We start from the raw sequence: 12,459 nt of genomic DNA, 5'->3' as shown, positions 1-12,459 counted from the left end.
AGAGATCGTAGATAGATAGATAGATAGATAGATATGTGAGATTTAAAACCCAAATTTGATATTCACAACTCCAAGACAAGTCTGATTAACAAAATCAAAGATTTATTGTAAAAAAATATGAAAATAAAAAAAGCGGTTGCAAGCGTGGCCTCTTAGACTCTTCCCATTTGGATTGAGTTCAAAGAGCGCAAGAAGCAGTTTTCAAGCTACACATTTTATACTCCTACACAATGCACGCCACGCCTAAGAAACTTACCACGCCCTTACCCACTTTGTCCTTGTTTTACACCTTTAAGGGTCATCTTGGCAATTTCCGTCCATTCTCTGATATCTTTTCTTATTTACTTATAATCTTCACCTTGGGCCGATGTTCCTGTCCCCTGATAGGATTTTTGGCTCAGGTGTAAGTTTCTGTCTCTGGGGAACTCTTATCAAGTCATAATACATTGTCTCCACAATTGATTACATTACCAATTGTAGTCACTTTGCATAGTCAGAAAACAGCAAACAGATAGTCTCACACTTTGGTATTACATTTGTTACAATTTATAAAAGAATAACCTTTATTTATTTCCGATAGATAGATAGATAGATAGATAGATAGGAGAGAGACATGATAGATAGATAATAAACAGACAGAGATGAGAGAGAGAGAGGCGAGGGAGAGGGAGAAGGGGCAAGAGAGAGATGATAGATAGATAGATAGATAGATAGATAGATAGATAGATAGATAGATAGATAGATAGATAGATAGATAATAAACAGACAGAGATGAGAGACAGAGAGATGGCTGGTGAAGGAGAGGGAGAAGGGGCAAGAGAGAGATGATAGATAGATAGATAGATAGATAGATAGATAGATAGATAGATAGATAGATAGATAGATATAGATAGATAGATATAGATGATAGATAGATAGATAGATAGGAGAGAGACATGATAGATAGATAATAAACAGACAGAGATGAGAGAGAGAGAGAGATGGCTGGTGAGGGAGAGGGAGAAGGGGCAAGAGAGAGATAGATAGATAGATAGATAGATAGATAGATAGATAGATAGATAGATAGATAGATCCCTTTCCTCCCCTACCCCCCTTTTCCTGCCCTCTTCGATCTGCCAATCCTCCTGCAGGGTCGGAATAATCCTCCTCCCGCCGGCACCCGCGATCATTGCTGCGGCGACACTTCGGGTTCCTCATCGACGACGGCGCCCCGCCCGCGTCGAAGGGGAGCCGGAAGTGCCTTCCTGCCAGAGCCTGGGCGGCCTCTGCTGGCGCTGGGATCGCGGGGCGAAAGCGGGCGCAGCGGCGGGAGGTTCTCGACGCCCCCACCTCCCCTCCCCCCACGTGCAAAAGGATGACGGCTCCCATTCCTTAGCCCAATTTTGCAAGGTATCGCAGGGTCCCCGGAGGGCAGCCCCCTAACTCTGTCCCCCTTCCCCTTTGTCAGAGCCTTGCTAGGCTTTGTGCAAGAAAACGGGGTGGGGGTGGGAGGCTCCCTTTGTGCTCCGAGGATGGACTGCAGCCCCATTATCCCCAGCCTGCACGGTGCGGATCGGGGAAGCGGAGGAGCGAAGGAAGGAAGAGGGGAGAAAAGCCGCCCAGAGGCAACCCGCAATTCGGGGACGGGATCCTCCCTGCAAAACAGCATTCAGAAGCGAAGCACCTCTAAAACCCCCTTAAACGAGAATCTCTTGTCTTGGTCTTGGGGTTTTGGGGTGGTGGTGCAGGGCTTTGAGCACCTCCAGGGTTAAAGAAGGGGGGCAGAGGTGGTTCTAAGTGCAACTCTACTGGCGTGGTTAGACCCCAGACCCCCAGCTAGAAATTGTCTGCCTGTCATCTATCTATCTACCTACCTACCTACCTACCTACCTACCTACCTACCTACCTACCTACCTATCTACCTGTCCATCCATCCATCCATCCATTCATCCAAGTATCTATTTGTCTATCTATCCATCCATCCATCCATTATCTGTCTGTCTATCTCCATCCATTATCTATCTATCATCCATCTATCTATCTATCTATCTATCTATCTATCTATCTATCTATCTATCTATCTATCTATCTATTTCTATCTATCTCTTTATCTATTTCTATCTATCTCTTTATCTATCTATTTCTATCTCTCTCTCTATTTCTCTCTCTCTCTCTCTCTCTGTCTTTCTATTTCTATATATCTATCTATCTATATCTATCTATCTATCTATCTATCTATCTATCTATCTCTATATATTTCTCTCTATTTTTATCTATCTATCTATCTATCTATCTATCTATCTATCTATCTATCTATCTATCTATCTATCTATCTCTATCTCTCTATATTTCTCTCTCTCTCTCTTTCTCTCTGTCTATCAGCTATCTATCTATGCCAGAAAGTGGGCTAATTTCAAACCCAGGTCACCAGGGTTGTATGAATGCAGGCTCTCTCACAAGGCCTGACTGTGTGATGTCTCCCTCACTTGGAAGCCACTTTTCTCAGGTCTGGGTTCAGAAGTGCGAACCCCTCATGAGGCTCTGTTTGAATCTCTCTTCTCCTTTGCAGGTGACGCCATGGCTTTGGGGCCACAATCTGGATTGTCTTTTCCGTTGGCCACAGCAGAAACTTTGGTGGCACCGCCGCCAAAGGTAAGTTATGGGGTAAAAAGGAAAGGAAGATTCAAGTATAGGTAGTCTTCAACTTAATGACCACAATCAAGCCCCAAATTTCTGTTGCTAACGGAGACTTTACGTGAATTTTGCCCCATTTTACGACCTTTTTTGCCTCGGTTCTTAAGTGAATCACTGCAGTTGATAACTTAGTAACCTGGTTGTTAAGTGAATCTAGCTTCCCTGTTGACTTTGCTGGTCCAAACGTCACAAAAGGAGATCACGTGAGCTTGAGACACTGCAACCAGGCCCAAGTAGATAGTAGTAGACACAATCAGTTCAAAAACAAACAACTGTATTAGAATAGCTGAGCATTAACTCATTCTCAGCATAGTCCAAACTAAATCAAAAGAAATTCTTCATAACACAATTCTTCAGTCTTATCACCAACCTTGGTCTAATTAGGCAAACTGCCAAAGGCTTTTCTTGGCAAAAGTCCAAAAGCAGAAGACGCCGACAAGAAATAAATGCAGCAAAACAAGGAGCAAGGCTATCAATGTTGTTTTCCGGCAAAGAGCCCAAACGCCGTTGCTGGTCTTTTAAGCCTTATGGGAGGAGCCAGTCATCTCTTGGCCCTACTCCTAAGTCATTCTCTTTGCTTGAGCTGCTCTTGCCTTCTGGCAGCTCTTCTCATGCATGCATTAGGAACAGGCTCCTCCTGTTCCTCAGCCTCACTACTGTCAGCTTCTGGAGGCTCCGGAGTCCACACATCACTGCCCGATGGCCCTGGCCCCATCACTGCCTCCGATGCAGCACCCGCATCCAGGCCTTCCCCAGCCTCCAGGACTGGCCCATGTTCTTCCTCAGCCTCATCGCTGTCCGACTCCTTGTGACAAAATAAATAAATAAATAAATAAATAAATAAATCATAGGTTGGGACACTTAATGATAGTCATAGGATACTAAATAAGCAATCAACAAAAATCATGCTAGAAAACTAAATAAAACAATATAAACCGTAAGGATACTAGCAACAAAGTTATAGTCCTAAGTAGAAAAGGAGACAGATAATAGGAAGGAGGAGAATAATAATAATAATAATAATAATAATAATAATAATAATAATAATAATAATAATAATAATAATAATAATAATAATACAATCTTAGTAAATAGTTTGACAGTGTTGTGGGAATTATTTATTTAGCAGAGTGATGGCGTTCGGGGAAAAACTGTTCTTGTGTCTAGTTGTTCTGGTGTGCAATGCTCTATAGCGTTGTTTTGAGGGTAGGAGTTGAAACAGTTTATGTCCAGGATGTGAGGGATCTGTCAATATTTTCACAGCCCTCTTTTTGACTCGTGCAGTATACAGGTCCTCAAGGGAAGACAGGCTGGTAGCTATTGTTTTTCCTTCAGTTCTAATTATCCTCTGAAGTCTGCGTCTGTGCTGTTGGGTTGCAGAGCCAAACCAGACAATTATAGAGGTGCAGGTGACAGATGGAACACTCACAATGTCTGGAAGCAATTCATTCGACTGGCTAATTGTTCTCACTGTTTGGAATCTCTTTTGAGGTGGGCTTGAGAAAGAGCATCGGGCCCAAAATCTCTCTGGACTTTTTCCGGCTGAAGATGGACATGGACTGGTTTCCCTGGTCTTAATCCTCCAGCGTGATGCTTACTTCCGGCTTCTTTATTTTTATTTCAACAGCCAAGGCCTACCGAAGTTCTTTTGGAGAAGGTGCTGTGGTCCCACCTGCCCTTCCTTCCAGATTGTGACTTGGACTTTCTCTTTCAGGCTGCTGTGTCCTTCAAAGAAGTGGCTGTGTATTTCTCAGAGGAGGAATGGGCCCTGCTGGATCGGGGCCAAAGGACCCTGTACAGGGAAGTCATGCTGCAGACGTACGGGATCGTGGCCTCACTCAGTGAGTCTCCCTGAATCTGCTCTCAGTTCCTGGGTCTGTCCTTTGCACAGGTAGTCCACGTGTCAGCGTTCCAGAAAACCCCCTCCTGCAGAAAAGACTCCGAAGCAAACATCTTTCGAAGTTCTTTTACTAGCATAGGTAAACTGGCACAACTGGGGAAACTCCGAATCTGGAGATCCGGGTTTTTCCTCAGTAAGACAAACTCCAGAACCACCACCACCCTTGACCCCTCTGCCGATCACATGCTCCAATCGCCAACCGTCCCATCTCGAGACATCGCTCCGGCCACTCCTTCTCCAGATGTAGGCTTGGCCTGACCTTGACCAGCAGGAAGAATGTTATTGTGTCTAATGGGCCCCTCTACTAAATCCCCCCTCCTACTTTCCCACACATGGGAAAGTGGCAGCGCGGGAGCTTCCGGCCTAGTATGGCTTCCAAAGCTGACTCCTCGACTTACGACCACAATCGAGCCCAACATTTCCGTTATGAAGTGAGACCTTTGTTAATTGAATTCCCCCCCAATTTAGAACCACTCTTGTCGCAGTCATTAAATGAGACCTTTGTTAAGTGAGTTTTTCCCCCCAATTTAGGACCTCTCTTGTTGCAGTCATTAAGTGAGACCTTTGTTAAGTGAGTTCCCCCCCCAATTTAGGACCTCTCTTGTCGCAGTCATTAAGTGAACCACTGCAGTTGATAAGTAGTCCGGTCATTACATGAATCTGACTTCCGTATTGAACTTTACTGGTGAGGAGATCGCCAAGGGGGATCGCGTGACTTTGAGACACAGCAACGGTCACAAGTACGAGACAGTTGCCAAGCGCCTGAATTTTGATCGCGTGATCGTGGGGAGGCTGCAAAGGTCATAACTGTGACAAATGGTCCTGAGTTTTTCAGTGCCGTTGTAATCTTGAATGGTCACTAAACGAAATATTGCCTTGGTGGACTCGAGTGAGGCCATTTTGAAAAGTGTTAAATCTTCCCCGGGATGTGACTGGGTGGAGATACCTCTTTTTGGATGCTTTGACAACTTGAAGGGCCTCACGGAGGGAGGTTGAACTGAAGCATGGCTGCCATTTCAGGTCCTCCTTTTGCTAAACCCGTCTTTAATAAGGACAAGGTTTCTTCTGCCACCTTCTGCTAGAGATCCTGTGAAACAATCTGGCACAGAGAAAGAATTGGGGAAACGGATGGTGATTGCTACTTATCTCTCTCTATCTTCAGTCAAGGAAAAAGGACCAGTTCAGCCAATAGCAGTCAGAATTTCTTTCAAGTACCAATCTAAACATGCTTTTGATAGAGTAGAGTAGAGTAGAGTAGAATTAGATTAGAATAGAATAGGAATAGGAATAGGAATAGGAATAGGAATAGGAATAGGAATAGGAATAGGAATAGGAATAGGAAGAGAAGAGGAATAGAATAGAATAGAACAGAACAGAATAGAATAGAATAGAATAGAATAGAATAGGATAGGATAGGATAGGATAGGATAGGATAGGAATAGGAAGAGAAGAGGAATAGAATAGAATAGAATAGAATAGAATAGAATAGAATAGAATAGAATAGAATAGAATAGAATAGAATAGAATAGGAAGAGAAGTGGAACAGAATAGAACAAAAATAGAATAGAACAGAACAGAACAGGAATAGAATAGAATAGAATAGGAATAGGAATAGGAATAGGAATAGGAATAGGAAGAGACGAGGAATAGAATAGAATAGAATAGAATAGAATAGAATAGAATAGAATAGGAATAGGAATAGGAATAGGAATAGGAAGAGAAGAGGAATAGAATAGAATAGGAATAGAATAGAATAGAATAGAATAGAATAGAATAGAATAGAATAGAATAGGAAGAGAAGTGGAATAGAATAGAATAAAATAGAATAGAATAGAATAGGAATAGGAATGGAATAGAATAGAATAGGAATAGGAATAGGAAGAAGAAGAGGAAGAGGAAGAGAAGAGGAATAGAATAGAATAGAATAGAATAGAATAGAATAGAATAGAATAGAATAGAATAGAATAGGAATAGGAAGAGAAGAGGAATAGGAAGAGAAGAGGAATAGAATAGAATAGGAATAGAATAGAATAGAATAGAATAGAATAGAATAGAATAGAATAGAATAGAATAGGAATAGGAAGAGAAGAGGAATAGAATAGAATAGAATAGAATAGAATAGAATAGAATAGAATAGAATTTTTATTGGGCAAATGTGATTGGACACACAAGGAATTTGTCTTGGTGCATATCCTCTCAGTGTACATAAAAGAAAAGATACCTTCATCAAGGTACAACATTTGCAACACAAATGATGGTCATAGGGTACAATTTAACACTTAATGATACAACACTTAATGATAATCATAGGGTACAAATAAGCAATCAGGAACAATCAATATCAATATAAATCATAAGGATTACCAGCAACAAAGTTACAGTCATACAGTCATAAGTGGAAAGAGATTGGTGATGGGAACGAAGAGAAGATTAATAGTAGTGCAGATTTAGTAAATAGTTTTACAGTGTTGAGGGAATTATTTGTTTAGCAGAGCGATGGCCTTCGGGAAAAAACTGTTCTTGTGTCTAGTTGTTCTGGTGTGCAGTGCTCTATAGCTGCTTTGAGGTAGGAGTTGAAACAGTTTATGTCCAGGATGCGAGGGGTCTGTAAATATTTTCACGGCCCTCTTCTTGATTTGTGCGGTATACAGGTCCTCAATGGAAGGCAGGTTGGTAGCAATTATTTTTTCTGCAGTTCTAATTATCCTCTGAAGTCTGTGTCTTTCTTGTTGGGTTGCAGAACCAAACCAGACAGTTATATATGCAATATATATTGGAACATAGTTATCATATACTCGCAATTCCCTAACAATTTACAAGAATGACTAATTGAGGTCATTTGTTCCAGTTCTCCGTTTCATTTATCATCTAATCTTTTCTCTGTCTTTCCATCCGAGCAGGTTTGGTGATGGAAGATTTCCCTGCTCAAGAGCTGAGGTGTATCTCCTCAAGAATTGCCAAAGATGAAGAGCAGGAAGAGATCGCTGGTGATCTCAAGAGATCAGGGGGACAGGAAGAGCAAAAAGCAGAGACTAGGAGGAATCTGTCGGACTTCCGGGCAGAAGACCCTTGTCAAAACATAATCCAGAAGCAGGAAGAAGAGAACAAAAATCCTTCAGGTAGCAGGGCATTAATCTCGAAATTCAAACTTGGATTGCACCACAGAATTTATACAGGGGAGAAACTCTATCAACGTTCAGGATGGACCAAGAGCTCTAACGTTCTTCCACGTCAAAAAATCCATCCAAGTGAGAGATCAGATAATTGCTCGGCGCATGGAAAGGACTTTCTTCAGATAGGTGATCTTCTGCCGTACCAAAGAATTTACGGAGAAGAGAAATTATTTACATGCTCCGAGTGCGGAAGGCAATTCAATCTGGCCCAACATCAGCGATTACACACGGAAGACAAACCCTACCGGTGCTTGGAATGCAGAAAGAGTTTCGGTAGGAACCCTTCCCTTATCTCACACAGGGGAATTCACGCTGAGGGAAAACCGTACAAATGCTCGGAGTGTGGCAAGACCTTTAGCCACACCGTGGTCTTCGGTCGGCATAAAAAAATCCACTGGGAAGAGAAGCCGTACCTGTGCTCGGACTGTCCCAAGACGCTCACGCCGGTCTGGAAAACCGTTCGTGTTTGGAGTGTGGAAAGTGCGGACCCACACCGGGAGAAGCCGGGAGCTTCAGTCAGAGTTCTTGCACCAACGCACTCACACGGAGAGAAACCGTCAGCAACAGGACACCTTAATTGCCAAGGACCCACACGGAGAGAAACCCTACAAATGCCTGGAGTGTGGAAAGAGCTTCAGTCAGAGCACCAGCCTTAGCACCATAAAAGATTCACCGGTGAAACCTGCTTTGTATGCGAAGAGCTATTCGAGAAAAACCTTTTTTTTATTCAAAAGTTTTATTAGTCAAAAAGGTTTATACAAATACATATCAGGTATGGTAAATTTTCATTTTTCTTATCTAAAATAAAATTTTACTCAAATTTTTAACACATACAACAGCCATAAGGCAAGCAGGTGACACAGTAGCTAAGTTTGCAAATTTTAAATACGTAATAAAGAAGAGTCAAGAATAAACAGAATATCGTACAAAGAGAATAAGGAAAACCAACACAATCCCAAATATCTTTATCACTTCCTAGTTTTGGATCTCAGAGCGATGGCCTTCGGAAAAAACTGTTCTTGTGTCTAGTTGTTCTGGTGTGCAGTGCTCTATAGCTGCTTTGAGGTAGGAGTTGGAAACAGTTTATGTCCAGGATGCTAGGTCTGTAAATATTTTCACGGCCCTCTTCTTGATTTGTGCGGTATACAGGTCCTCAATGGAAGGCAGGTTGGTAGCAATTATTTTTTCTGCAGTTCTAATTATCCTCTGAAGTCTGTGTCTTTCTTGTTGGGTTGCAGAACCAAACAAGACAGTTATATATGCAATATATATTGGAACATAGTTATCATATACTCGCAATTCCCTAACAATTTACAAGAATGACTAATTGAGGTCATTTGTTCCAGTTCTCCGTTTCATTTATCATCTAATCTTTTCTCTGTCTTTCCATCCGAGCAGGTTTGGTGATGGAAGATTTCCCTGCTCAAGAGCTGAGGTGTATCTCCTCAAGAATTGCCAAAGATGAAGAGCAGGAAGAGATCGCTGGTGATCTCAAGAGATCAGGGGGACAGGAAGAGCAAAAAGCAGAGACTAGGAGGAATCTGTCGGACTTCCGGGCAGAAGACCCTTGTCAAAACATAATCCAGAAGCAGGAAGAAGAGAACAAAAATCCTTCAGGTAGCAGGGCATTAATCTCGAAATTCAAACTTGGATTGCACCACAGAATTTATACAGGGGAGAAACTCTATCAACGTTCAGGATGGACCAAGAGCTCTAACGTTCTTCCACGTCAAAAAATCCATCCAAGTGAGAGATCAGATAATTGCTCGGCGCATGGAAAGGACTTTCTTCAGATAGGTGATCTTCTGCCGTACCAAAGAATTTACGGAGAAGAGAAATTATTTACATGCTCCGAGTGCGGAAGGCAATTCAATCTGGCCCAACATCAGCGATTACACACGGAAGACAAACCCTACCGGTGCTTGGAATGCAGAAAGAGTTTCGGTAGGAACCCTTCCCTTATCTCACACAGGGGAATTCACGCTGAGGGAAAACCGTACAAATGCTCGGAGTGTGGCAAGACCTTTAGCCACACCGTGGTCTTCGGTCGGCATAAAAAAATCCACTGGGAAGAGAAGCCGTACCTGTGCTCGGACTGTCCCAAGACGTTCAACACGAACGCCGGTCTGGTTTCTCACAAGCGGGTTCACACAGGGGAAAAACCGTTCGTGTGTTTGGAGTGTGGAAAGTGCTTTCGGCAAAGAACGCACCTTACGACCCACCGAAGGACCCACACCGGGGAGAAGCCGTACAAATGCGTTGAGTGCGGAAGGAGCTTCAGTCAGAGTTCGCATCTTACTTTGCACCAACGCACTCACACGGGAGAGAAACCGTATCGGTGCGTTATGTGCGGGAAGACGTTCAGCAACAGGACTTACCTTAATTGCCACGAAAGGACCCACACGGGAGAGAAACCCTACAAATGCCTGGAGTGTGGAAAGAGCTTCAGTCAGAGCACCAGCCTTAGCACCCATAAAAAGATTCACCGAGGGGTGAAACCGTACACATGCTTTGTATGCCGAAAGAGCTATTCGTGCAAGAAAAACCTCACTTCTCTTTTTTTTTTTTTTTTTTTTTTTTTTTTATTCAAAAAGTTTTTATTAGTCAAAAAAGGTTTATACAAATACATATCAGGTATGGTAAATTTTCATTTTTCTTATCTAAAATAAGAATTTTACTCAAATTTTTTAACACATACAACAGCCATAAGGCAAGCAGGTGACACGAAGTAGCTAAGTTTGCAAATTTTAAATACGTAATAAAGAAGAGTCAAGAATAAACAGAATATCGTACAAAAGAGAATAAGGAAAACCAACACAATCCCAAATATCTTTATCACTTCCTAGTTTTGGATCTCAGAACTCTGGGTTCAGCCTGACCCAACTCCAGGGCCGCAACAGCGCAGCAGCCGCCCCCATGATCTATAACCTCCTTCTTCAATTCCTGGGTCATCTGATTCCAGGAGGCTTTGTGTTCCTCCACAGGCCGTAGCCTCCGCAAATTGTACTGATTTTTTCGTAATGCCCTCCCGAAAATCATCAATCCTCTGGCATCAGCCATCTGAAGCCCACTCCCTTCTGGTACAATTTGCTTGACAAAAATAATATTTCTTTCTTTTTCACGCACCTGTCTGGGAATCTGCCTCAGAATGGCTATCTCCTGCCCCTGTAAATCAGTGCCCCACTCCTATGTTTTCTAAGAATTTCATCTCGCCTCTTCTCACAAATTTGACATGAACCTCTGGGAACTGCATATGCGTATATTAATTAACTCTATAAACTCGATCCACATCCCAATTCATGAAATCAACACCTCTCCCAAGAAATTCTCCCAACAATTTAGTCACAACATCTCTCAAGTCTTCTTGGTCCACTTCTTCCAAATTTTGAAACCTAAGGAAATAAGACATTTTATCCATCTGTAGTCCAAGCACAGCATTGCCTGTCGCCTCTCTCTTTCTGCACTGCCCGCATCTCACCCTCCAGACCTTCCACTTTCTGCTTGTTTTCTGCTGAAACTTGTTGAGTATCCTTTAAACCTTTTGGATAGTCACCTCTTATTTCCGCTTGGCCTCTTTGCAAATCATCCAATTTCTTGTCCATATTAGATAACTTTTCCAAAATTCTCTCCATCTCTCCAGCAGTTGGTCTCTGACCTTTGCCATTTGAAAAAAAAATACAAAATCCTCAGGCAGGCACAGTATCCTTGTAATTTCCTCCGATCCACCAGGGGCACTCACAGGAGCAACGAGTCCAGAGTACAGTTAGTCAACCAGGAAGTCAAGGGAAGTGATGTCATCAAAATTCTCATAGTGAAGGCGGAAGCTGGACGCCACCACTGTTCCCCAGAAGGAGGGGGGCCTCAAACCTTCCCTCCTAAATTTCTCCATCACCTCTTCTCCAGAGCTCCACAAAACCGTAATCTTCTTATTTTAAGTTCTCCTCTCCAGAATAACTCGTGCTCCTTCCAACCGCAGGGGAGAAAACCCCCGCACCGGAGCACTCCACCACGCCACCGATATTCCTTCCTTCTCCTCCTCAATTCTTCTCCGCTCCCTGTTCACCACCAGGCTGCTGCAGTTATAATCCAATGCCCCGTGTCACGGCACAGCGCCCAGGCGACGACCAAAATAATGGCCGCCTGTGGCCTCCAACCCCGCCAAGCCTAGGACGCGCCAGCATCGGGTCCCCACAGTCCTGTATGTCGGCTGGGAGACCCTGGCGAGCCGTCTGCACGGCAGGTGTCCTTTCGAACACCTGGCCCCTGAGGGCCTCGGCGGCGGCCGGATTCGGGCGCTGGAGGCAGGAGAAACCTTCCAGACGTCCGTTGCCGCTGGATACCGGAAGTCGTCTCTTGATGTTGTGTTTGTGGATCAGCAGTTTGTGTTTGTGGATCAGAATCAGCAAGATCCTCCACAAACACAACATCAAGACAGCATTCTGCACAAACAGAAAAATATCCACCATCCTAAGAAACCCCAAAGACAAAATTGAGTTAGAAAATCAAGGAGTATATGAAATCCCATGCACCGCCTGCCCCACCACATACATTGGACAAACCAACAGAAGAATAAGTGCACGATTGAAGAACACAAGAACTCATTCAAAAAGAGGAACTAACTTCTTCCCTGGTCCAACACTTTAAAGTCACAGGACATGATATTGACTTTAAAAGACCAGAACTATCGCCAAAACTGAACACTTTAACAACAGA

The 12,459-nt window shown here is 43.2% G+C and overlaps 2 protein-coding genes across 2 annotated transcripts; both read left to right on the top strand.

The window, feature by feature from the left end:
- Positions 1–1,215: 1,215 nt before the first annotated feature.
- Positions 1,216–8,402, top strand: LOC131190436 (zinc finger protein 419-like). Its single transcript, XM_058167758.1, has 4 exons — positions 1,216–1,389; positions 2,549–2,631; positions 4,388–4,514; positions 7,474–8,402. The coding sequence occupies exons 2-4, from the start codon at positions 2,557–2,559 to the stop codon at positions 8,400–8,402; spliced, it is 1,131 nt and encodes a 376-aa protein (XP_058023741.1). The 5' UTR covers positions 1,216–1,389; positions 2,549–2,556.
- Positions 8,403–9,089: 687 nt separating this feature from the next.
- LOC131190435 (zinc finger protein 239-like) lies at positions 9,090–10,298 on the top strand (the record flags this gene model as incomplete). The annotated part of the gene is made up of 1 exon (XM_058167757.1): positions 9,090–10,298. A coding segment is annotated over exon 1 (1,146 nt), but the record flags the coding sequence as incomplete, so codon positions are not given.
- Between the last annotated feature and the right edge of the window lie 2,161 nt (positions 10,299–12,459).

The sequence above is a fragment of the Ahaetulla prasina genome, chromosome 2, assembly GCF_028640845.1.
Source record: "Ahaetulla prasina isolate Xishuangbanna chromosome 2, ASM2864084v1, whole genome shotgun sequence".
NCBI classification, from domain to species: domain Eukaryota; kingdom Metazoa; phylum Chordata; class Lepidosauria; order Squamata; family Colubridae; genus Ahaetulla; species Ahaetulla prasina.
The sequence above is the reverse complement of the archived record's forward strand: the minus strand, read 5'-3'. Positions and strand labels throughout refer to the sequence as shown.

What these genes read in the sequence shown, in the direction of transcription:
- LOC131190436 (XM_058167758.1), top strand. Translation starts at nt 2,557, where the DNA reads ATGGCTTTGGGGCCACAATCTGGATTGTCTTTTCCGTTGGCCACAGCA. An exon ending in TGGTGGCACCGCCGCCAAAG is followed by an intron (nt 2,632 to 4,387) that starts GTAAGTTATGGG and finishes TTTCTCTTTCAG; the next exon opens with GCTGCTGTGTCCTTCAAAGA. An exon ending in CGGGATCGTGGCCTCACTCA is followed by an intron (nt 4,515 to 7,473) that starts GTGAGTCTCCCT and finishes CCATCCGAGCAG; the next exon opens with GTTTGGTGATGGAAGATTTC.